Source organism: Oncorhynchus nerka, linkage group LG14, assembly GCF_034236695.1.
Source record: "Oncorhynchus nerka isolate Pitt River linkage group LG14, Oner_Uvic_2.0, whole genome shotgun sequence".
Taxonomy (NCBI): Eukaryota; Metazoa; Chordata; class Actinopteri; order Salmoniformes; family Salmonidae; genus Oncorhynchus; species Oncorhynchus nerka.
The window spans coordinates 2815390-2840843 of NC_088409.1; the positions used below are offsets into that span (position 1 = coordinate 2815390).

General features: G+C 49.4%; 1 protein-coding gene across 1 annotated transcript in view; it reads right to left on the bottom strand.

The window, feature by feature from the left end:
- Positions 1–25454, bottom strand: part of ldlrad4b (low density lipoprotein receptor class A domain containing 4b) — a 63866-nt gene that overhangs the window by 4154 nt on the left and 34258 nt on the right. Inside the window, exons 2-3 of the mRNA XM_065027075.1 lie at positions 9101–9255; positions 819–869 (exon numbers count right to left, since the gene is read on the bottom strand). Of these exons, the coding sequence (XP_064883147.1) occupies positions 819–869; positions 9101–9255 (206 nt within the window). The remainder of the gene's footprint in view (positions 1–818; positions 870–9100; positions 9256–25454) is intronic.

Below are 25454 nucleotides of genomic sequence, written 5' to 3' on the forward strand. Positions count from 1 at the left end.
GTAGTGGTCCATTACTAAACAGATTGGATTGGATCCATTACTAAACAGATTGGATCCAGTGGGGTCCATTACTAAACAGATTGGATCCATTACTAAACAGATTGGATCTAGTGGATCCAGTACTAAACAGATTGGATCTAGTGGATCCAGTACTAAACAGATTGGATCCAGTGGGGTCCATTACTAAACAGATTGGATCCAGATTGGGGTCCATTACTAAACAGATTGGATCCATTACTAAACAGATTGGATCCAGGGATCCATTACTAAACAGATTGGATCCATTACTAAACAGATTGGATCCAGGGGGGTCCATTACTAAACAGATTGGATCCAGTGGGGTCCATTACTAAACAGATTGGATCCATTACTAAACAGATTGGATCCAGTGGGGGGATCCATTACTAAACAGATTGGATCCAGGGGGGTCCATTACTAAACAGATTGGATCCAGTGGGGTCCATTACTAAACAGATTGGATCCAGGGGGATCCATTACTAAACAGATTGGATCCAGTACTAAACAGATTGGATCCAGTACTAAACAGATTGGGTCCAGTGGATCCATTACTAAACAGATTGGATCCAGGGGGGTCCAGTACTAAACAGATTGGATCCAGGGGGATCCATTACTAAACAGATTGGATCCAGTGGGTCCATTACTAAACAGATTGGATCCATTACTAAACAGATTGGATCCAGTTGGGACCCCATCACATCAGACAGACTGATGTCAGTGACTGTAGACCTGTCCTCCGCTGCACACACACACACACACACACACACACACACACACACACACACACCCTTGGTTCTTACCTCGGAGGCACCTTGTCGAGAGCCGCTGTCCGGCGGCCAGAGACACACATCCTGATGACAGAAAGAGACAGTCAACATTTGACCTGTGGAGGAAACCGATAACCTAACGGCCATATTGGTCTGCTTCACTCAGCAATACATGTTAAAACAAGAACCAGCTCCAATCTGGTGAACTGGGTCTGCTTCACTCAGCAATACATGTTAAAACAAGAACCAGCTCCAATCTGGTGAACTGGGTCTGCTTCAATCAGCAATACATGTTAAAACAAGAACCAGCTCCAATCTGGTGAACTGGGTCTGCTTCAATCAGCAATACATGTTAAAACAAGAACCAGGTGTCTAGACAGGTGTCTGGTACAGGGTCAGCTGTCTAGACAGGTGTCTGGTCAACAGGGTCAGCTGTCTAGACAGGTGTCTGGTACAGGGTCAGCTGTCTAGAAAGGTGTCTGGTGAACAGGGTCAGCTGTCAGGTGAACAGGGTCAGCTGTCTAGACAGGTGTCAGGTGATCAGGGCCAGCTGTCTAGACAGGTGTCTGGTACAGGGTCAGCTGTCTAGACAGGTGTCTGGTGATCAGGGCCAGCTGTCTAGACAGGTGTCAGGTGAACAGGGTCAGCTGTCTAGACAGGTGTCTGGTCAACAGGGTCAGCTGTCTAGACAGGTGTCTGGTACAGGGTCAGCTGTCTAGACAGGTGTCTGGTACAGGGCCAGCTGTCTAGACAGGTGTCTGGTGAACAGGGTCAGCTGTCTAGACAGGTGTCTGGTGAACAGGGTCAGCTGTCTAGACAGGTGTCTGGTGAACAGGGCCAGCTGTCTAGACAGGTGTCAGGTGAACTGGGTCAGCTGTCTAGACAGGTGTCTGGTGAACAGGGTCAGCTGTCTAGACAGGTGTCTGGTGAACAGGGTCAGCTGTCTAGACAGGTGTCAGGTGAACTGGGTCAGCTGTCTAGACAGGTGTCTGGTACAGGGTCAGCTGTCTAGACAGGTGAACAGGGTCAGCTGTCTAGACAGGTGTCTGGTGAACAGGGTCAGCTGTCTAGACAGGTGTCAGGTGAACAGGGTCAGCTGTCTAGACAGGTGTCTGGTACAGGGTCAGCTGTCTAGACAGGTGTCTGGTACAGGGTCAGCTGTCTAGAAAGGTGTCTGGTACAGGGTCAGCTGTCTAGACAGGTGTCTGGTACAGGGGTAGCTGTCTAGACAGGTGTCTGGTACAGGGTCAGCTGTCTAGACAGGTGTCAGGTGAACAGGGTCAGCTGTCTAGACAGGTGTCTGGTCAACAGGGTCAGCTGTCTAGACAGGTGTCTGGTACAGGGCCAGCTGTCTAGACAGGTGTCTGGTGAACAGGGTCAGCTGTCTAGACAGGTGTCTGGTGAACAGGGCCAGCTGTCTAGACAGGTGTCAGGTGAACTGGGTCAGCTGTCTAGACAGGTGTCTGGTGAACAGGGTCAGCTGTCTAGACAGGTGAACAGGGTCAGCTGTCTAGACAGGTGTCTGGTGAACAGGGTCAGCTGTCTAGACAGGTGTCAGGTGAACAGGGTCAGCTGTCTAGACAGGTGTCTGGTACAGGGTCAGCTGTCTAGACAGGTGAACAGGGTCAGCTGTCTAGACAGATGTCTGGTACAGGGTCAGCTGTCTAGACAGGTGAACAGGGTCAGCTGTCTAGACAGGTGTCTGGTGAACAGGGTCAGCTGTCTAGACAGGTGTCAGGTGAACAGGGTCAGCTGTCTAGACAGGTGTCTGGTACAGGGTCAGCTGTCTAGACAGGTGTCTGGTAGACAGGGTCAGCTGTCTGTCTAGACAGGTGTCTGGTACAGGGTCAGCTGTCTAGACAGGTGTCTGGTACAGGGTCAGCTGTCTAGACAGGTGTCTGGTACAGGGTCAGCTGTCTAGACAGGTGTCTGGTACAGGGTCAGCTGTCTAGACAGGTGTCTGGTGACACAGCTGTCTAGACAGGTGTCTGGTACAGGGTCAGCTGGACAGGTGTCTGGTGAACAGGGTCAGCTGTCTAGACAGGTGTCTGGTACAGGGTCAGCTGTCTAGACAGGTGTCTGGTACAGGGTCAGCTGTCTAGACAGGTGTCTGGTGAACAGGGTCAGCTGTCTAGACAGGTGTCTGGTGAACAGGGCCAGCTGTCTAGACAGGTGTCAGGTGAACTGGGTCAGCTGTCTAGACAGGTGTCAGGTGAACTGGGTCAGCTGTCTAGACAGGTGAACAGGGTCAGCTGTCTAGACAGGTGTCTGGTGAACAGGGTCAGCTGTCTAGACAGGTGTCTGGTGAACAGGGTCAGCTGTCTAGACAGGTGTCTGGTGAACAGGGTCAGCTGTCTAGACAGGTGAACAGGGTCAGCTGTCTAGACAGGTGTCTGGTACAGGGTCAGCTGTCTAGACAGGTGTCTGGTGAACAGGGTCAGCTGTCTAGACAGGTGTCTGTGTCTGGTGAACAGGGTCAGCTGTCTAGACAGGTGTCTGGTACAGGGTCAGCTGTCTAGACAGGTGTCTGGTGATCAGGGTCAGCTGTCTAGACAGGTGTCTGGTACAGGGTCAGCTGTCTAGACAGGTGTCTGGTGACAGGGTCAGCTGTCTAGACAGGTGTCAGGTGAACAGGGTCAGCTGTCTAGACAGGTGTCTGGTCAACAGGGTCAGCTGTCTAGACAGGTGTCTGGTACAGGGCCAGCTGTCTAGACAGGTGTCTGGTACAGGGCCAGCTGTCTAGACAGGTGTCTGGTGAACAGGGTCAGCTGTCTAGACAGGTGTCTGGTGAACAGGGCCAGCTGTCTTGACAGGTGTCAGGTGAACTGGGTCAGCTGTCTAGACAGGTGTCAGGTGAACTGGGTCAGCTGTCTAGACAGGTGAACAGGGTCAGCTGTCTAGACAGGTGTCTGGTGAACAGGGTCAGCTGTCTAGACAGGTGTCAGGTGAACTGGGTCAGCTGTCTAGACAGGTGTCTGGTACAGGGTCAGCTGTCTAGACAGGTGAACAGGGTCAGTCTAGACAGATGTCTAGACAGGTGTCTGGTGAACAGGGTCAGCTGTCTAGACAGGTGTCAGGTGAACAGGGTCAGCTGTCTAGACAGGTGTCTGGTACAGGGTCAGCTGTCTAGACAGGTGTCTGGTACAGGGTCAGCTGTCTAGACAGGTGTCTGGTACAGGGTCAGCTGTCTAGACAGGTGTCTGGTACAGGGTCAGCTGTCTAGACAGGTGTCTGGTACAGGGTCAGCTGTCTAGACAGGTGTCAGGTGAACAGGGTCAGCTGTCTAGACAGGTGTCTGGTGAACAGGGTCAGCTGTCTAGACAGGTGTCTGGTGAACAGGGTCAGCTGTCTAGACAGGTGTCTGGTGAACAGGGTCAGCTGTCTAGACAGGTGTCTGGTGAACAGGGCCAGCTGTCTAGACAGGTGTCAGGTGAACTGGGTCAGCTGTCTAGACAGGTGTCTGGTGAACTGGGTCAGCTGTCTAGACAGGTGAACAGGGTCAGCTGTCTAGACAGGTGTCTGGTGAACAGGGTCAGCTGTCTAGACAGGTGTCAGGTGAACTGGGTCAGCTGTCTAGACAGGTGTCTGGTACAGGGTCAGCTGTCTAGACAGGTGAACAGGGTCAGGGTCAGACAGATGTCTGGTACAGTCAGCTGTCTAGACAGGTGAACAGGGTCAGCTGTCTAGACAGGTGTCTGGTACAGGGTCAGCTGTCTAGAGGTGTCAGGTGAACTGGGTCAGCTGTCTAGACAGGTGTCTGGTACAGGGTCAGCTGTCTAGACAGGTGAACAGGGTCAGCTGTCTAGACAGGTGTCTGGTGAACAGGGTCAGCTGTCAGCAGGTGTCTGAACAGGGACAGGTGTCTGGTGAACAGGGTCAGCTGTCTAGACAGGTGTCTGGTACAGGGTCAGCTGTCTAGACAAGTGTCTGGTACAGGGTCAGCTGTCTAGACAGGTGAACAGGGTGAGCTGTCTAGACAGGTGTCTGGTGAACTGGGTCAGCTGTCTAGACAAGTGTCTGGTACAGGGTCAGCTGTCTAGACAGGTGTCAGGTGATCAGGGCCAGCTGTCTAGACAGGTGTCTGGTACAGGGTCAGCTGTCTAGACAGGTGTCTGGTGATCAGGGCCAGCTGTCTAGACAGGTGTCTGGTGAACAGGGTCAGCTGTCTAGACAGGTGTCTGGTGAACAGGGTCAGCTGTCTAGACAGGTGTCTGGTGAACAGGGTCAGCTGTCTAGACAGGTGAACAGGGTCAGCTGTCTAGACAGGTGTCAGGTGAACAGGGTCAGCTGTCTAGACAGGTGTCAGGTGAACAGGGTCAGCTGTCTAGACAGGTGTCTGGTACAGGGTCAGCTGTCTAGACAGGTGTCTGGTACAGGGTCAGCTGTCTAGACAGGTGTCTGGTACAGGGTCAGCTGTCTAGACAGGTGTCTGGTACAGGGTCAGCTGTCTAGACAGGTGTCTGGTGAACAGGGTCAGCTGTCTAGACAGGTGTCAGGTGAACAGGGACAGGTGTCTGGTGAACAGGGTCAGCTGTCTAGACAGGTGTCTGGTACAGGGTCAGCTGTCTAGACAGGTGTCTGGTACAGGGTCAGCTGTCTAGACAGGTGTCTGGTGAACAGGGTCAGCTGTCTAGACAGGTGTCAGGTGAACAGGGTCAGCTGTCTAGACAGGTGTCTGGTACAGGGTCAGCTGTCTAGACAGGTGTCAGGTGAACAGGGTCAGCTGTCTAGACAGGTGTCTGGTACAGGGTCAGCTGTCTAGACAGGTGTCTGGTACAGGGTCAGCTGTCTAGACAGGTGTCTGGTACAGGGTCAGCTGTCTAGACAGGTGTCTGGTCAACAGGGTCAGCTGTCTAGACAGGTGTCAGGTGAACAGGGTCAGCTGTCTAGACAGGTGTCTGGTGAACAGGGTCAGCTGTCTAGACAGGTGTCTGGTGAACAGGGTCAGCTGTCTAGACAGGTGTCAGGTGAACAGGGTCAGCTGTCTAGACAGGTGTCAGGTGAACTGGGTCAGCTGTCTAGACAGGTGTCAGGTGAACTGGGTCAGCTGTCTAGACAGGTGTCAGGTGAACTGGGTCAGCTGTCTAGACAGGTGTCTGGTGAACAGGGTCAGCTGTCTAGACAGGTGTCAGGTGAACTGGGTCAGCTGTCTAGACAAGTGTCTGGTACAGGGTCAGCTGTCTAGACAGGTGTCTGGTGATCAGGGCCAGCTGTCTAGACAGGTGTCTGGTGAACAGGGTCAGCTGTCTAGACAGGTGTCAGGTGAACAGGGTCAGCTGTCTAGACAGGTGTCTGGTACAGGGTCAGCTGTCTAGACAGGTGTCAGGTGAACAGGGTCAGCTGTCTAGACAGGTGTCTGGTCAACAGGGTCAGCTGTCTAGACAGGTGAACAGGGTCAGCTGTCTAGACAGATGTCTGGTACAGGGTCAGCTGTCTAGACAGGTGAACAGGGTCAGCTGTCTAGACAGGTGTCTGGTACAGGGTCAGCTGTCTAGACAGGTGTCTGGTGATCAGGGCCAGCTGTCTAGACAGGTGTCTGGTCAACAGGGTCAGCTGTCTAGACAGGTGAACAGGGTCAGCTGTCTAGACAGATGTCTGGTACAGGGTCAGCTGTCTAGACAGGTGAACAGGGTCAGCTGTCTAGACAGGTGTCTGGTACACGGTCAGCTGTCTAGACAGGTGTCTGGTACAGGGTCAGCTGTCTAGACAGGTGTCTGGTGAACAGGGTCAGCTGTCTAGACAGGTGTCAGGTGAACAGGGTCAGCTGTCTAGACAGGTGTCTGGTACAGGGTCAGCTGTCTAGACAGGTGTCTGGTACAGGGTCAGCTGTCTAGACAGGTGTCTGGTCAACAGGGTCAGCTGTCTAGACAGGTGTCTGGTACAGGGTCAGCTGTCTAGACAGGTGTCTGGTACAGGGTCAGCTGTCTAGACAGGTGTCTGGTGAACAGGGTCAGCTGTCTAGACAGGTGTCAGGTGAACAGGGTCAGCTGTCTAGACAGGTGTCTGGTGAACAGGGTCAGCTGTCTAGACAGGTGTCTGGTACAGGGCCAGCTGTCTAGACAGGTGTCTGGTGAACAGGGTCAGCTGTCTAGACAGGTGTCAGGTGAACTGGGTCAGCTGTCTAGACAGGTGTCTGGTGAACAGGGTCAGCTGTCTAGACAGGTGTCAGGTGAACTGGGTCAGCTGTCTAGACAAGTGTCTGGTACAGGGTCAGCTGTCTAGACAGGTGAACAGGGTCAGCTGTCTAGACAGGTGTCAGGTGAACAGGGTCAGCTGTCTAGACAGGTGTCTGGTGAACAGGGTCAGCTGTCTAGACAGGTGTCTGGTGAACAGGGTCAGCTGTCTAGACAGGTGTCAGGTGAACTGGGTCAGCTGTCTAGACAGGTGTCTGGTACAGGGTCAGCTGTCTAGACAGGTGTCTGGTGAACAGGGTCAGCTGTCTAGACAGGTGTCTGGTACAGGGTCAGCTGTCTAGACAGGTGAACAGGGTCAGCTGTCTAGACAGGTGTCTGGTACAGGGTCAGCTGTCTAGACAGGTGTCAGGTGAACAGGGACAGGTGTCTGGTGAACAGGGTCAGCTGTCTAGACAGGTGTCTGGTACAGGGTCAGCTGTCTAGACAGGTGTCTGGTACAGGGTCAGCTGTCTAGACAGGTGTCTGGTACAGGGTCAGCTGTCTAGACAGGTGTCTGGTACAGGGTCAGCTGTCTAGACAGTTGTCTGGTACAGGGTCAGGTGTCTAGACAGGTGTCAGGTGAACAGGGTCAGGTGTCTAGACAGGTGTCTGGTACAGGGTCAGCTGTCTAGACAGGTGTCAGGTGATCAGGGGCAGCTGTCTAGACAGGTGTCTGGTACAGGGTCAGCTGTCTAGACAGGTGTCTGGTGAACTGGGTCAGCTGTCTAGACAGGTGTCAGGTGAACTGGGTCAGCTGTCTAGACAGGTGTCAGGTGAACTGGGTCAGCTGTCTAGACAGGTGTCAGGTGAACTGGGTCAGCTGTCTAGACAGGTGTCTGGTACAGGGTCAGCTGTCTAGACAGGTGTCTGGTACAGGGTCAGCTGTCTAGACAGGTGTCTGGTGAACTGGGTCAGCTGTCTAGACAAGTGTCTGGTACAGGGTCAGGTGTCTAGACAGGTGTCTGGTACAGGGTCAGCTGTCTAGACAGGTGTCTGGTACAGGGTCAGCTGTCTAGACAGGTGTCTGGTACAGGGTCAGCTGTCTAGACAGGTGTCTGGTACAGGGTCAGCTGTCTAGACAGGTGTCTAGTACAAGGTCAGCTGTCTAGACAGGTGAACAGGGTCAGCTGTCTAGACAGGTGTCTGGAGGACTGGGTCAGCTGTCTAGACAGGTGTCTGGTGAACAGGGTCAGCTGTCTAGACAGGTGTCTGGTACAGGGTCAGCTGTCTAGACAGGTGTCTGGTACAGGGTCAGCTGTCTAGACAGGTGAACAGGGTCTGCTGTCTAGACAGGTGTCTGGAGGACTGGGTCAGCTGTCTAGACAGGTGTCTGGAGGACTGGGTCAGCTGTCTAGACAGGTGTCTGGTACAGGGTCAGCTGTCTAGACAGGTGTCTGGTACAGGGTCAGCTGTCTAGACAGGTGTCTGGTACAGGGTCAGGTGTCTAGACAGGTGTCTGGTACAGGGTCAGGTGTCTAGACAGGTGTCAGGTGAACAGGGTCAGCTGTCTAGACAGGTGTCTGGTACAGGGTCAGCTGTCTAGACAGGTGTCTGGTACAGGGTCAGGTGTCTAGACAGGTGTCAGGTGAACAGGGTCAGGTGTCTAGACAGGTGTCTGGTACAGGGTCAGCTGTCTAGACAGGTGTCTGGAGATTTACACATGAAGAGGGAAGAGGTGTCTGGAGGACTGGGTATATACGCATGCAAACACAGGCACACACACACACGCACGCACGTACACACACAAATCACAGGAGGTTGGTGGCACCTTAATTGGGGAGGACAGGCTGGTTGTAATGACTGGAGCAGAATGGGTGGATCAGGCACATCCCTGTTTCCATGGTTTCCAGGGGTGTGATGCCATTCCATTTCCTCTGTTAAGAGCCGTCCTCCCCTCAGCAACCTCCACTGACACACACACGGTACTGACCCGCTGTAGGTGTTGTGCTTGCCTCCGGGCCTGGCTCTGTCTGGTCGTAAAGGAGCAGGCAGACACACACACACACACACACACACACACACACGGTACTGACCCGCTGTAGGTGTTGTGCTTGCCTCCGGGCCTGGCTCTGTCTGGTCGTAAAGGAGCAGGCAGACACACACACACACACACACACACACACACACACACACGGTACTGACCCGCTGTAGGTGTTGTGCTTGCCTCTGGGCCTGGCTCCCCCTGGTCGTAAAGGAGCAGGCAGACAGCTTGTAGTGGTTCAACAGACAGCCAATCACCAGCAGCATTACAGTCATCAGGACCAGGATGATGAGGATCTGAGTAGACTCCAGGACAGCTGGAGGACAGAGAGGAGAGACACGGAGAGAAAGACAACAGGTTGGAGGACCTGAACAGACTCCAGGACAGCTGGAGGACAGAGAGGAGAGACACGGAGAGAAAGACAACAGGTTGGAGGACCTGAACAGACTCCAGGACAGCTGGAGGACAGAGAGGAGAGACAGACAACAGGTTGGAGGACCTGAACAGACTCCAGGACAGCTGGAGGACAGAGGAGAGACAGACAACAGGTTGGAGGACCTGAACAGACAGGACAGCTGGAGGACAGAGAGGAGAGACAGACAACAGGTTGGAGGACCTGAACAGACTCCAGGACAGCTGGAGGACAGAGAGGAGAGACAGACAACAGGTTGGAGGACCTGAACAGACTCCAGGACAGCTGGAGGACAGAGAGGAGAGACAGACAACAGGTTGGAGGACCTGAACAGACTCCAGGACAGCTGGAGGACAGAGAGGAGAGACACGGAGAGAAAGACAACAGGTTGGAGGACCTGAACAGACTCCAGGACAGCTGGAGGACAGAGAGGAGAGACACGGAGAGAAAGACAACAGGTTGGAGGACCTGAACAGACTCCAGGACAGCTGGAGGACAGAGAGGAGAGACAGACAACAGGTTGGAGGACCTGAACAGACTCCAGGACAGCTGGAGGACAGAGAGGAGAGACACGGAGAGAAAGACAACAGGTTGGAGGATCTGAACAGACTCCAGGACAGCTGGAGGACAGAGAGGAGAGACACGGAGAGAAAGACAACAGGTAGTCTAGTGGTTAGAGGGGAGGGGGAGGCAGGTAGTCTAGTGGTTAGAGGGGGAGGCAGGTAGCCTAGTGGTTAGAGGGGAGGCAGGTAACCTAGTGGTTAGGGAGGCAGGTAGCCTAGTGGTTAGAGGGGAGGCAGGTAGTCTAGTGGTTAGAGGGGGAGGCAGGTAGTCTAGTGGTTAGAGGGGGAGGCAGGTAGTCTAGTGGTTAGAGGGGGAGGCAGGTAGTCTAGTGGTTAGAGGGGAGGCAGGTAGCCTAGTGGTTAGAGGGGAGGCAGGTAGTCTAGTGGTTAGAGGGGGAGGCAGGTAGTCTAGTGGTTAGAGGGGAAGGCAGGTAGTCTAGGAGGGGAGGCAGGTAGTCTAGTGGTTAGAGGGGGAGGCAGGTAGTCTAGTGGTTAGAGGGGGAGGCAGGTAGCCTAGTGGTTAGAGGGGAGGACAGGTAGTCTAGTGGTTAGAGGGGGGAGGCAGGTAGCCTAGTGGTTAGAGCGTTGGACGAGTAACCGAAAGGTTGGATGACGGCAGTAAGAAAGCATATATTTGGGATGATGTGTTGTTTTTCCATTCCCCCACCAGGTGGAAGCAGAGGTCAACATGTGAAGCTCAACCAGAGACTCAGAGAGCTTCAGTCTTCAGGCAGGACCACTATAGACCACTACAGACAGGACCACTACAGACAGGACCACTACAGACAGGACCACTACAGACAGGACCACTATAGACAGGACCACTATAGACCACTACAGACAGGACCACTACAGACAGGACCACTACAGACAGGACCACTACAGACAGGACCACTATAGACAGGACCACTATAGACAGGACCACTACAGACAGGACCACTATAGACAGGACCACTATAGACAGGACCACTATAGACAGGACCACTACAGACAGGACCACTACAGACAGGACCACTACAGACAGGACCACTATAGACAGGACCACTATAGACCACTACAGACAGGACCACTACAGACAGGACCACTATAGACAGGACCAATACAGACAGGACCACTATAGACAGGACCACTACAGACAGGACCACTATAGACAGGACCACTATAGACAGGACCACTACAGACAGGACCACTATAGACAGGACCACTACAGACAGGACCACTATAGACCACTACAGACAGGACCACTATAGACAGGACCACTACAGACAGGACCACTACAGACAGGACCACTATAGACAGGACCACTATAGACAGGACCACTACAGACAGGACCACTATAGACAGGACCACTACAGACAGGACCACTATAGACCACTACAGACAGGACCACTATAGACAGGACCACTATAGACCACTACAGACAGGACCACTATAGACAGGACCACTATAGACAGGACCACTACAGACAGGACCACTATAGACAGGACCACTACAGACACAATCACTATAGACAGGACCACTATAGACAGGACCACTACAGACAGGACCACTATAGACAAGACCACTATAGACAGGACCACAATAGACAGGACCACAATAGACAGGACCACTAAAGACATCTATAGACAGGACCACTACAAGACATGACCACTATAGACAGGACCACTATAGACCACTATAGATAGAACCACTATAGACCACTATAGACAGGAAAACAATAGACAGGACCACAATAGACAGGACCACAATAGACAGGACCACTAAAGACATCTATAGACAGGACCACTACAGACAGGACCACTATAGACCACTACAGACAGGACCACTATAGACAGGACCACTATAGACCACTACAAACAGGACCACTATAGACAGGACCACTATAGACAGGACCACTACAGACAGGACCACTATAGACAGGACCACTACAGACACAACCACTATAGACAGGACCACTATAGACAGGACCACTACAGACAGGACCACTATAGACAAGACCACTATAGACAGGACCACTACAGACAGGACCACTATAGACAAGACCACTATAGACAGGACCACTATAGACAGGACCATTTATAGACAGGACCACTAAAGACCATCTATAGACAGGACCACTACAAGACAGACCACTATAGACAGGACCACTATAGACCACTATAGATAGAGACCACTATAGACCACTATAGACAGGACCACAATAGACAGGACCACAATAGACAGGACCACTAAAGACATCTATAGACAGGACCACTACAAGACATGACCACTATAGACAGGACCACTATAGACCACTATAGATAGAACCACTATAGACCACTATAGACAGGAAAACAATAGACAGGACCACAATAGACAGGACCACAATAGACAGGACCACTAAAGACATCTATAGACAGGACCACTAAAGACATCTATAGACAGGACCACTAAAGACATCTATAGACAGGACCACTAAAGACATCTATAGACAGGACCACTAAAGACATCTATAGACAGGACCACTACAAGACAGGATCACTATAGACAGGATCACTATACACAGGACCACTATAGACCATTATAGACAGGACCACTATAGACCACTACAGACAGGACCACTACAGACCACTACAGACAGGACCACTATAGACAGGACCACTACAGACAGGACCACTATAGACAGGACCACTATAGACAGGACCACTATAGACAGGACCACTATAGACAGGACCACTACAGACAGGACCACTACAGACAGGACCACTATAGACAGGACCACTATAGACAGGACCACTACAGACAGGACCACTATAGACAGGACCACTATAGACAGGACCACTATAGACAGGACCACTATAGACAGGACCACTACAGACCACTATAGACCACTACAGACAGGACCACTATAGACAGGACCACTATAGACCACTACAGACAGGACCACTATAGACAGGACCACTAGACAGGACCACTAGACAGGACCACTATAGACAGGACCACTATAGACAGGACCACTAAAGACATCTATAGACAGGACCACTACAAGACAGGACCACTATAGACAGGACCACTATAGACCACTATAGACAGGACCACTATAGACCACTATAGACAGGACCACAATAGACAGGACCACTATAGACAGGACCACTAAAGACCACTATAGACAGGACCACTAAAGACATCTATAGACAGGACCACTAAAGACATCTATAGACAGGACCACTAAAGACACTATAGACAGGACCACTAAAGACAGGATCTATAGACAGGACCACTAAAGACATCTATAGACAGGACCACTAAAGACATCTATAGACAGGACCACTACAAGACAGGATCACTATAGACAGGATCACTATACACAGGACCACTATAGACCATTATAGACAGGACCACTATAGACCACTACAGACAGGACCACTACAGACCACTACAGACAGGACCACTACAGACAGGAACACTATAGACCATTATAGACAGGACCACTATAGACAGGACCACTACAGACAGGACCACTATAGACAGGATCACTACAGACAGGACCACTACAGACCACTATAGACAGGACCACTATAGACAGGACCACTACAGACAGGACCACTATAGACCACTACAGACAGGACCACTATAGACAGGACCACTATAGACAGGACCACTATAGACAGGACCACTACAGACAGGACCACTATAGACAAGACCACTATTGACAGGACCACAATAGACAGGACCACAATAGACAGGACCACTAAAGACATCTATAGACAGGACCACTACAAGACATGACCACTATAGACAGGACCACTATAGACCACTATAGATAGAACCACTATGGACCACTATAGACAGGACCACAATAGACAGGACCACAATAGACAGGACCACTAAAGACATCTATAGACAGAACCACTAAAGACATCTATAGACAGGACCACTAAAGACATCTATAGACAGGACCACTAAAGACATCTATAGACAGGACCACTACAAGACAGGATCACTATACACAGGACCACTATAGACCATTATAGACAGGACCACTATAGACAGGACCACTACAGACCACTACAGACAGGACCACTACAGACAGGACCACTATAGACCATTATAGACAGGACCACTATAGACAGGACCACTACAGACAGGACCACTACAGACAGGACCACTATAGACAGGACCACTATAGACAGGACCACTATAGACAGGACCACTACAGACAGGACCACTATAGACCACTACAGACAGGACCACTATAGACAGGACCACTATAGACCACTACAGACAGGACCACTATAGACAGGACCACTACAGACAGGACCACTATAGACAGGACCACTATAGACAGGACCACAATAGACAGGACCACTATAGACAGGACCACTAAAGACATCTATAGACAGGACCACTACAAGACAGGACCACTATAGACAGGACACTATAGATAGAACCACTAGACCACTATAGACAGGACCACTATAGACAGGACCACTATAGACAGGACCACTATAGACAGGACCACTATAGACAGGACCACTACAGACAGGACCACTAGACAGACCACTATAGACAGGACCACTACAGACAGGACCACTACAGACCACTATAGACAGGACCACTATAGACCACTATAGACAGGACCACTATAGACCACTATAGACAGGACCACTATAGACCACTATAGACAGGACCACTATAGACCACTACAGACAGGACCACTATAGACCACTACAGACAGGACCACTATAGACCACTACAGACAGGACCACTATAGACCACTATAGACAGGACCACTATAGACCACTACAGACAGGACCACTATAGACCACTATAGACAGGACCACTATAGACCACTACAGACAGGACCACTATAGGACAACTATAGACCACTACAGACAGGACCACTATAGACCACTACAGACAGGACCACTACAGACCACTATAGACAGACCACTATAGACAGGACCACTATAAACAGGACACTATAGACCACTATAGACAGGACCACTATAGACAGGACCACTATAGACCACTACAGACAGGACCACTATAGACCACTACAGACAGGACCACTATAGACCACTACAGACAGGACCACTATAGATCACTATAGACAGGATACTATAGACCACTACAGACAGGACCACTATAGACCACTACAGACAGGACCACTACAGACCACTATAGACAGGACCACTATAAACAGGACCAGTATAGACAGGACCACTATAGACAGGACCACTATAGACAGGACCACTATAGACAGGACCACTATAGACAGGACCACTATAGACCACTATAGACAGGACCACTATAGACCACTATAGACAGGACCACTATAGACAGGACCACTATAGACAGGACCACTATAGACAGGACCACTATAGACAAGACCACTATAGACCACTACAGACAGGACCACTATAAACAGGACCACTATAAACAGGACCACTATAGACAGGACCACTATAGACAAGACCACTATAGACCACTACAGACAGGACCACTATAAACAGGACCACTATAAACAGGACCACTATAGACAGGACCACTATAGACCACTACAGACAGGACCACTATAGACCACTACAGACAGGACCACTAGACAGGACCACTATAGACCACTATAGACAGGACCACTACAGACCACTACAGACAGACCACTATAGACCACTATAGACAGGACCACTATAGACAGGACCACTATAGACCACTATAGACAGGACCACTATAGACCACTACAGACAGGACCACTATAGACAGGACCACTACAGACAGGACCACTATAGACAGGACCACTACAGACAGGACCACTATAGACAGGACCACTAAAGACATCTATAGACAGGACCACTAAAGACATCTATAGACAGGACCACTACAAGACAGGATCACTATAGACAGGATCACTATACACAGGACCACTATAGACCACTACAGACAGGACCACTACAGACCACTACAGACAGGACCACTATAGACCACTATAGACAGGACCACTATAGACCATTATAGACAGGACCACTACAGACCACTACAGACAGGACCACTATAGACCATTATAGACAGGACCACTATAGACAGGACCACTATAGACAGGACCACTACAGACAGGACCACTGCAGACAGGACCACTACAGACAGGATCACTACAGACAGGACCACTATAGACAGGACCACTACAGACCACTATAGACAGGACCACTATAGACCACTATAGACAGGACCACTATAGACAGGACCACTATAGACCACTACAGACAGGACCACTATAGACAGGACCACTATAGACAGGACCACTATAGACAGGACCACTATAGACAGGACCACTACAGACAGGACCACTATAGACCACTACAGACAGGACCACTATAGACAGGACCACTATAGACCACTACAGACAGGACCACTATAGACAGGACCACTACAGACAGGACCACTATAGACAAGACCACTATAGACAGGACCACAATAGACAGGACCACAATAGACAGGACACACATCTATAGACAGGACCACTACAAGACATGACCACTATAGACAGGACCACTATAGACCACTATAGATAGAACCACTATAGACCACTATAGACAGGACCACAATAGACAGGACCACAATAGACAGGACCACTAAAGACATCTATAGACAGGACCACTAAAGACATCTATAGACAGGACCACTATAGACAGGACCACTATAGACAGGACCACTATAAACAGGATCACTACAGACAGGACCACTACAGACCACTATAGACAGGACAACTATAGACCACTATAGACAGGACCACTATAGACCACTACAGACAGGACCACTATAGACCACTATAGACAGGACCACTATAGACCACTACAGACAGGACCACTATAGACCACTACAGACAGGACCACTATAGACCACTACAGACAGGACCACTATAGACCACTACAGACAGGACCACTATAGACCACTATAGACAGGACCACTATAGACCACTACAGACAGGACCATTATAGACCACTATAGACAGGACCACTATAGACCACTACAGACAGGACCACTATAGGACAACTATAGACCACTACAGACAGGACCACTATAGACCACTACAGACAGGACCACTACAGACCACTATAGACAGGACCACTATAAACAGGACCACTATAAACAGGACCACTATAGACCACTATAGACAGGACCACTATAGACAGGACCACTATAGACCACTATAGACAGGACCACTATAGACAGGACCACTATAGACCACTACAGACAGGACCACTATAGACCACTACAGACAGGACCACTATAGACCACTACAGACAGGACCACTATAGACAGGATACTATAGACCACTACAGACAGGACCACTATAGACCACTACAGACAGGACCACTACAGACCACTATAGACAGGACCACTATAAACAGGACCAGTATAGACAGGACCACTATAGACAGGACCACTATAGACAGGACCACTATAGACAGGACCACTATAGACCACTATAGACAGGACCACTATAGACCACTATAGACAGGACCACTATAGACAGGACCACTATAGACAGGACCACTATAGACAGGACCACTATAGACAGGACCACTATAGACAAGACCACTATAGACCACTACAGACAGGACCACTATAAACAGGACCACTATAAACAGGACCACTATAGACCACTATAGACAGGACCACTATAGACCACTACAGACAGGACCACTATAGACCACTACAGACAGGACCACTAGACAGGACCACTATAGACCACTATAGACAGGACCACAATAGACAGGACCACTACAGACAGACCACTATAGACCACTATAGACAGGACCACTATAGACAGGACCACTATAGACCACTATAGACAGGACCACTATAGACCACTACAGACAGGACCACTATAGACAGGACCACTACAGACAGGACCACTATAGACAGGACCACTACAGACAGGACCACTACAGACAGGACCACTAAAGACATCTATAGACAGGACCACTAAAGACATCTATAGACAGGACCACTACAAGACAGGATCACTATAGACAGGATCACTATACACAGGACCACTATAGACCATTATAGACAGGACCACTATAGACCACTACAGACAGGACCACTACAGACCACTACAGACAGGACCACTACAGACCACTACAGACAGGACCAGACAGGACCACTATAGACAGGACCACTATAGACATTATAGACAGGACCACTATAGACAGGACCACTACAGACAGGAGACCATTATAGACAGGACCACTATAGACAGGACCACTACAGACAGGACCACTGCAGACAGGATCACTACAGACAGGATCACTACAGACCACTATAGACAGGACCACTACAGACCACTATAGACAGGACCACTATAGACCACTATAGACAGGACCACTATAGACAGGACCACTATAGACAGGACCACTACAGACAGGACCACTATAGACCACTACAGAGAGGACCACTACAGACAGGACCACTATAGACCACTACAGACAGGACCACTATAGACAGGACCACTATAGACAGGACCACTACAGACAGGACCACTATAGACCACTACAGAGAGGACCACTATAGACAGGACCACTATAGACCACTACAGACAGGACCACTATAGACCACTACAGACAGGACCACTAGACAGGACCACTATAGACAGGACCACAATAGACAGGACCACTAGACAGACCACAGGACCACTATAGACAGGACCACTATAGACAGGACCACTATAGACCACTATAGACAGGACCACTATAGACCACTACAGACAGGACCACTATAGACAGGACCACTACAGACAGGACCACTATAGACAGGACCACTACAGACAGGACCACTACAGACAGGACCACTAAAGACATCTATAGACAGGACCACTAAAGACATCTATAGACAGGACCACTACTAGACAGGATCACTATAGACAGGATCACTATACACAGGACCACTATAGACCACTACAGACAGGACCACTACAGACCACTACAGACAGGACCACTACAGACAGGACCACTATAGACCATTATAGACAGGACCACTATAGACAGGACCACTACAGACAGGACCACTATAGACCATTATAGACAGGACCACTATAGACAGGACCACTATAGACAGGACCACTACAGACAGGACCACTGCAGACAGGATCACTACAGACAGGATCACTACAGACAGGACCACTATAGACAGGACCACTACAGACCACTATAGACAGGACCACTATAGACCACTATAGACAGGACCACTATAGACAGGACCACTATAGACCACTACAGACAGGACCACTATAGACAGGACCACTAAAGACATATATAGACAGGACCACTATAGACAGGACCACTATAGACAGGACCACTACAGACAGGACCACTATAGACCACTACAGACAGGACCACTATAGACAGGACCACTATAGACCACTACAGACAGGACCACTATAGACAGGACCACTACAGACAGGACCACTATAGACAAGACCACTATAGACAGGACCACAATAGACAGGACCACAATAGACAGGACCACTAAAGACATCTATAGACAGGACCACTACAAGACATGACCACTATAGACAGGACCACTATAGACCACTATAGATAGAACCACTATAGACCACTATAGACAGGACCACAATAGACAGGACCACAATAGACAGGACCACTAAAGACATCTATAGACAGGACCACTAAAGACATCTATAGACAGGACCACTATAGACAGGACCACTATAGACAGGACCACTATAAACAGGATCACTACAGACAGGACCACTACAGACCACTATAGACAGGACAACAGACCACTATAGACAGGACCACTATAGACCATACAGACAGGACCACTATAGACCACTATAGACAGGACCACTATAGACCACTAAAGACAGGACCACTATAGACCACTACAGACAGGACCACTATAGACCACTACAGACAGGACCACTATAGACCACTACAGACAGGACCACTATAGACCACTATAGACAGGACCACTATAGACCACTACAGACAGGACCATTATAGACAACTATAGACAGGACCACTATAGACCACTACAGACAGGACCACTATAGGACAACTATAGACCACTACAGACAGGACCACTATAGACCACTACAGACAGGACCACTACAGACCACTATAGACAGGACCACTATAAACAGGACCACTATAAACAGGACCACTATAGACCACTATAGACAGGACCACTATAGACAGGACCACTATAGACCACTATAGACAGGACCACTATAGACAGGACCACTATAGACCACTACAGACAGGACCACTATAGACCACTACAGACAGGACCACTATAGACCACTACAGACAGGACCACTATAGACCACTACAGACAGGACCACTATAGACAGGATACTATAGACCACTACAGACAGGACCACTATAGACCACTACAGACAGGACCACTACAGACCACTATAGACAGGACCACTATAAACAGGACCAGTATAGACAGGACCACTATAGACAGGACCACTATAGACAGGACCACTATAGACCACTATAGACAGGACCACTATAGACCACTATAGACAGGACCACTATAGACAGGACCACTATAGACAGGACCACTATAGACAGGACCACTATAGACAAGACCACTATAGACCACTACAGACAGGACCACTATAAACAGGACCACTATAAACAGGACCACTATAGACCACTATAGACAGGACCACTATAGACCACTACAGACAGGACCACTATAGACCACTACAGACAGGACCACTAGACAGGACCACTATAGACCACTATAGACAGGACCACAATAGACAGGACCACTACAGACAGACCACTATAGACCACTATAGACAGGACCACTATAGACAGGACCACTATAGACCACTATAGACAGGACCACTATAGACCACTACAGACAGGACCACTATAGACAGGACCACTACAGACAGGACCACTATAGACAGGACCACTAGACAGGACCACTATAGACAGGACCACCACTATAGACAGGACCACTAAAGACATCTATAGACAGGACCACTACAAGACAGGATCACTATAGACAGGATCACTATACACAGGACCACTATAGACCATTATAGACAGGACCACTATAGACCACTACAGACAGGACCACTACAGACCACTACAGACAGGACCACTACAGACCACTACAGACAGGACCACTACAGACAGGACCACTATAGACCATTATAGACAGGACCACTATAGACAGGACCACTACAGACAGGACCACTATAGACCATTATAGACAGGACCACTATAGACAGGACCACTACAGACAGGACCACTGCAGACAGGATCACTACAGACAGGACCACTATAGACAGGACCACTACAGACCACTATAGACAGGACCACTATAGACCACTATAGACAGGACCACTATAGACAGGACCACTATAGACAGGACCACTACAGACAGGACCACTATAGACCACTACAGACAGGACCACTACAGACAGGACCACTATAGACCACTACAGACAGGACCACTATAGACAGGACCACTATAGACAGGACCACTATAGACAGGACCACTATAGACAGGACCACTATAGACAGGACCACTATAGACCACTACAGACAGGACCACTATAGACAGGACCACTATAGACAGGACCACTATAGACAGGACCACTATAGGACCACTATAGACAGGACCACCACTACAGACAGGACCACTATAGACAGGACCACTATAGACAGGACCACTATAGACCACCACTATAGACAGGACCACTATAGACAGGATCACTACAGACAGGACCACTATAGACAGGACCACTATAGACAGGACCACTATAGACAGGACAGGACCACTATAGACCACTACAGACAGGACCACTATAGACAGGACCACTATAGACCACTATAGACAGGACCACTATAGACAGGACCACTATAGACAGGACCACTATAGACAGGACCACTATAGACAGGACCACTATAGACAGGACCACTATAGACAGGACCACTATAGACCACTATAGACAGGACCACTATAGACAGGACCACTATAGACAGGACCACTATAGACCACTATAGACAGGACCACTATAGACCACTATAGACAGGACCACTATAGACAGGACCACTATAGACAGGACCACTACAGACAGGACCACTATAGACAGGACCACTACAGACAGGACCACAGGACTACAGACAGGACCACTATAGACAGGACCAACTAAAGACTATAGACAGGACCACTATAGACAGGACCACTATAGACAGGACCACTATACAGGAGACAGGACCACTACAGACCACCACAGACAGGACCACTATAGACAGGACCACACTATAGACAGGACCACTATAGACCACTACAGACAGGACCACTATAGACCACTACAGACAGGACCACTATAGACCACTATAGACAGGACCACTATAAACAGGACCAGTATAGACAGGACCACTATAGACAGGACCACTATAGACCACTATAGACAGGACCACTATAGACAGGACCACTATAGACCACTATAGACAGACCACTATAGACAGGACCACTATAGACAGGACCACTATAGACAGGACCACTACAGACAGGACCACTATAGACAGGACCACTATACTAGACAGGACCACTATAGACAGACCACTACAGACAGGACCATAGACAGACCACTATAGACAGGACCACTATAGACCACTATAGACAGGACCACTATAGGACCACTACAGACAGGACCACTATAGACCACTATAGACAGGACCACTAGACCACTACAGACAGGACCACTAAAGACCACTATAGACAGGACCACTATAGACCACTACAGACAGGACCACTAAAGGACCACTATAGACAGGACTATAGACAGGACCACTATAGACCACTATAGACAGGACCACTATAGACAGGACCACTATAGACCACTACAGACAGGACCACTATAGACCACTACAGACAGGACCACTATAGACCACTATAGACAGGACCACTATAGACCACTACAGACAGGGACCACTATAGACAGGACCACTATAGACCACTACAGACAGGATCACTATAGACAGGACCACTATAGACCACTACAGACAGGACCACTATAGACAGGACCACTACAGACCACTATAGACAGGACCACTATAGACCACTATAGACAGGACCACTATAGACAGGACCACTATAGACAGGACCACTATAGACCACTATAGACAGGACCACTATAGACAGGACCACTATAGACAGGACCACTATAGACCACTACAGACAGGACCACTACAGACAGGACCACTACAGACAGGACCACTATAGACCACTATAGACAGGACCACTATAGACCACTACAGACAGGACCACTATACCAGGACAGGACCACTATAGACAGGACCACTATAGACCACTACAGACAGGACCACTATAGACAGGACCACTATAGACCACTATAGACAGGACCACTATAGACCACTACAGACAGGACCACTACAGACCACTATAGACAGGACCACTATAGACAGGACCACTATAGACAGGACCACTATAGACCACTATAGACAGGACCACTATAGACAGGACCACTAGGACCACTATAGACAGGACCACTATAGACAGGACCACTATAGACAGGACCACTATAGACAGGACCACTATAGACCACTATAGACAGGACCACTACAGACAGGACCACTATAGACAGGACCACTATAGACAGGACCACTATAGACAGGACCACTATAGACAGGACCACTATAGACCACTATAGACAGGACCACTATAGACAGGACCACTATAGACAGGACCACTACAGACAGGACCACTATAGACAGGACCACTATAGACAGGACCACTATAGACAGGACCACTATAGACAGGACCACTATAGACCACTATAGACAGGACCACTATAGACCACTACAGACAGGACCACTACAGACCACTATAGACAGGACCACTATAGACAGGACCACTATAGGACCACTACAGACAGGACCACTATAGACCACACTACAGACAGGACCACTACAGACAGGACCACTATAGACCACTATAGACAGGACCACTATAGACCACTACAGGACCACTATAGACAGGACCACTATAGACAGGACCACTAGACCACTAGACAGGACCACTATAGAGGACCACTATAGACAGGACCACTACTAGACAGGACCACTATAGACAGGACCACTATAGACCACTATAGACAGGACCACTATAGACCACTACAGACAGGACCACTATAGACCACTATAGACAGGACCACTATAGACCACTACAGACAGGACCACTATAGACCACTATAGACAGGACCACTATAGACCACTACAGACAGGACCACTATAGACAGGACCACTATAGACCACTACAGACAGGACCACTATAGACCACTACAGACAGGACCACTATAGACAGGACCACTAAAGACATCTATAGACAGGACCACTACAAGACAGGATCACTATACACAGGACCACTATAGACCATTATAGACAGGACCACTATAGACCACTACAGACAGGACCACTACAGACCACTACAGACAGGACCACTACAGACAGGACCACTATAGACCATTATAGACAGGACCACTATAGACAGGACCACTACAGACAGGACCACTATAGACCATTATAGACAGGACCACTATAGACAGGACCACTACAGACAGGACCACTACAGACAGGACCACTGTAGACAGGATCACTATAGACAGGACCACTACAGACCACTATAGACAGGACCACTATAGACCACTATAGACAGGACCACTATAGACAGGACCACTATAGACCACTACAGACAGGACCACTACAGACAGGACCACTATAGACCACTACAGACAGGACCACTATAGACAGGACCACTATAGACAGGACCACTATAGACAGGACCACTATAGACAGGACCACTATAGACAGGACCACTATAGGCAGACACACTAGACAGGACCACTACAGACCACTACAGACAGGACCACTATAGACAGGACACTATAGACCACTATAGACAGGACCACTATAGACCACTATAGACAGGACCACTAGACAGACCACTATAGACAGGACCACTATAGACCACTACAGACAGGACCACTATAGACCACTATAGACAGGACCACTATAGACCACTATAGACAGGACCACTATAGACCACTACAAACAGGACCACTATAGACCACTATAGACAGGACCACTATAGACCACTACAGACAGGACCACTATAGACCACTATAGACAGGACCACTATAGACCACTACAGACAGGACCACTATAGGACAACTATAGACCACTACAGACAGGACCACTATAGACCACTACAGACAGGACCACTACAGACCACTATAAACAGGACCACTATAAACAGGACCACTATAGACCACTATAGACAGGACCACTATAGACCACTATAGACAGGACCACTATAGACCACTATAGACAGGACCACTATAGACCACTACAGACAGGACCACTATAGACCACTACAGACAGGACCACTATAGACAGGACCACCACTAGACAGACCACTACAGACAGGACCACTATAGACCACTATAGACAGGACCACTATAGACCACTACAGACAGGACCACTA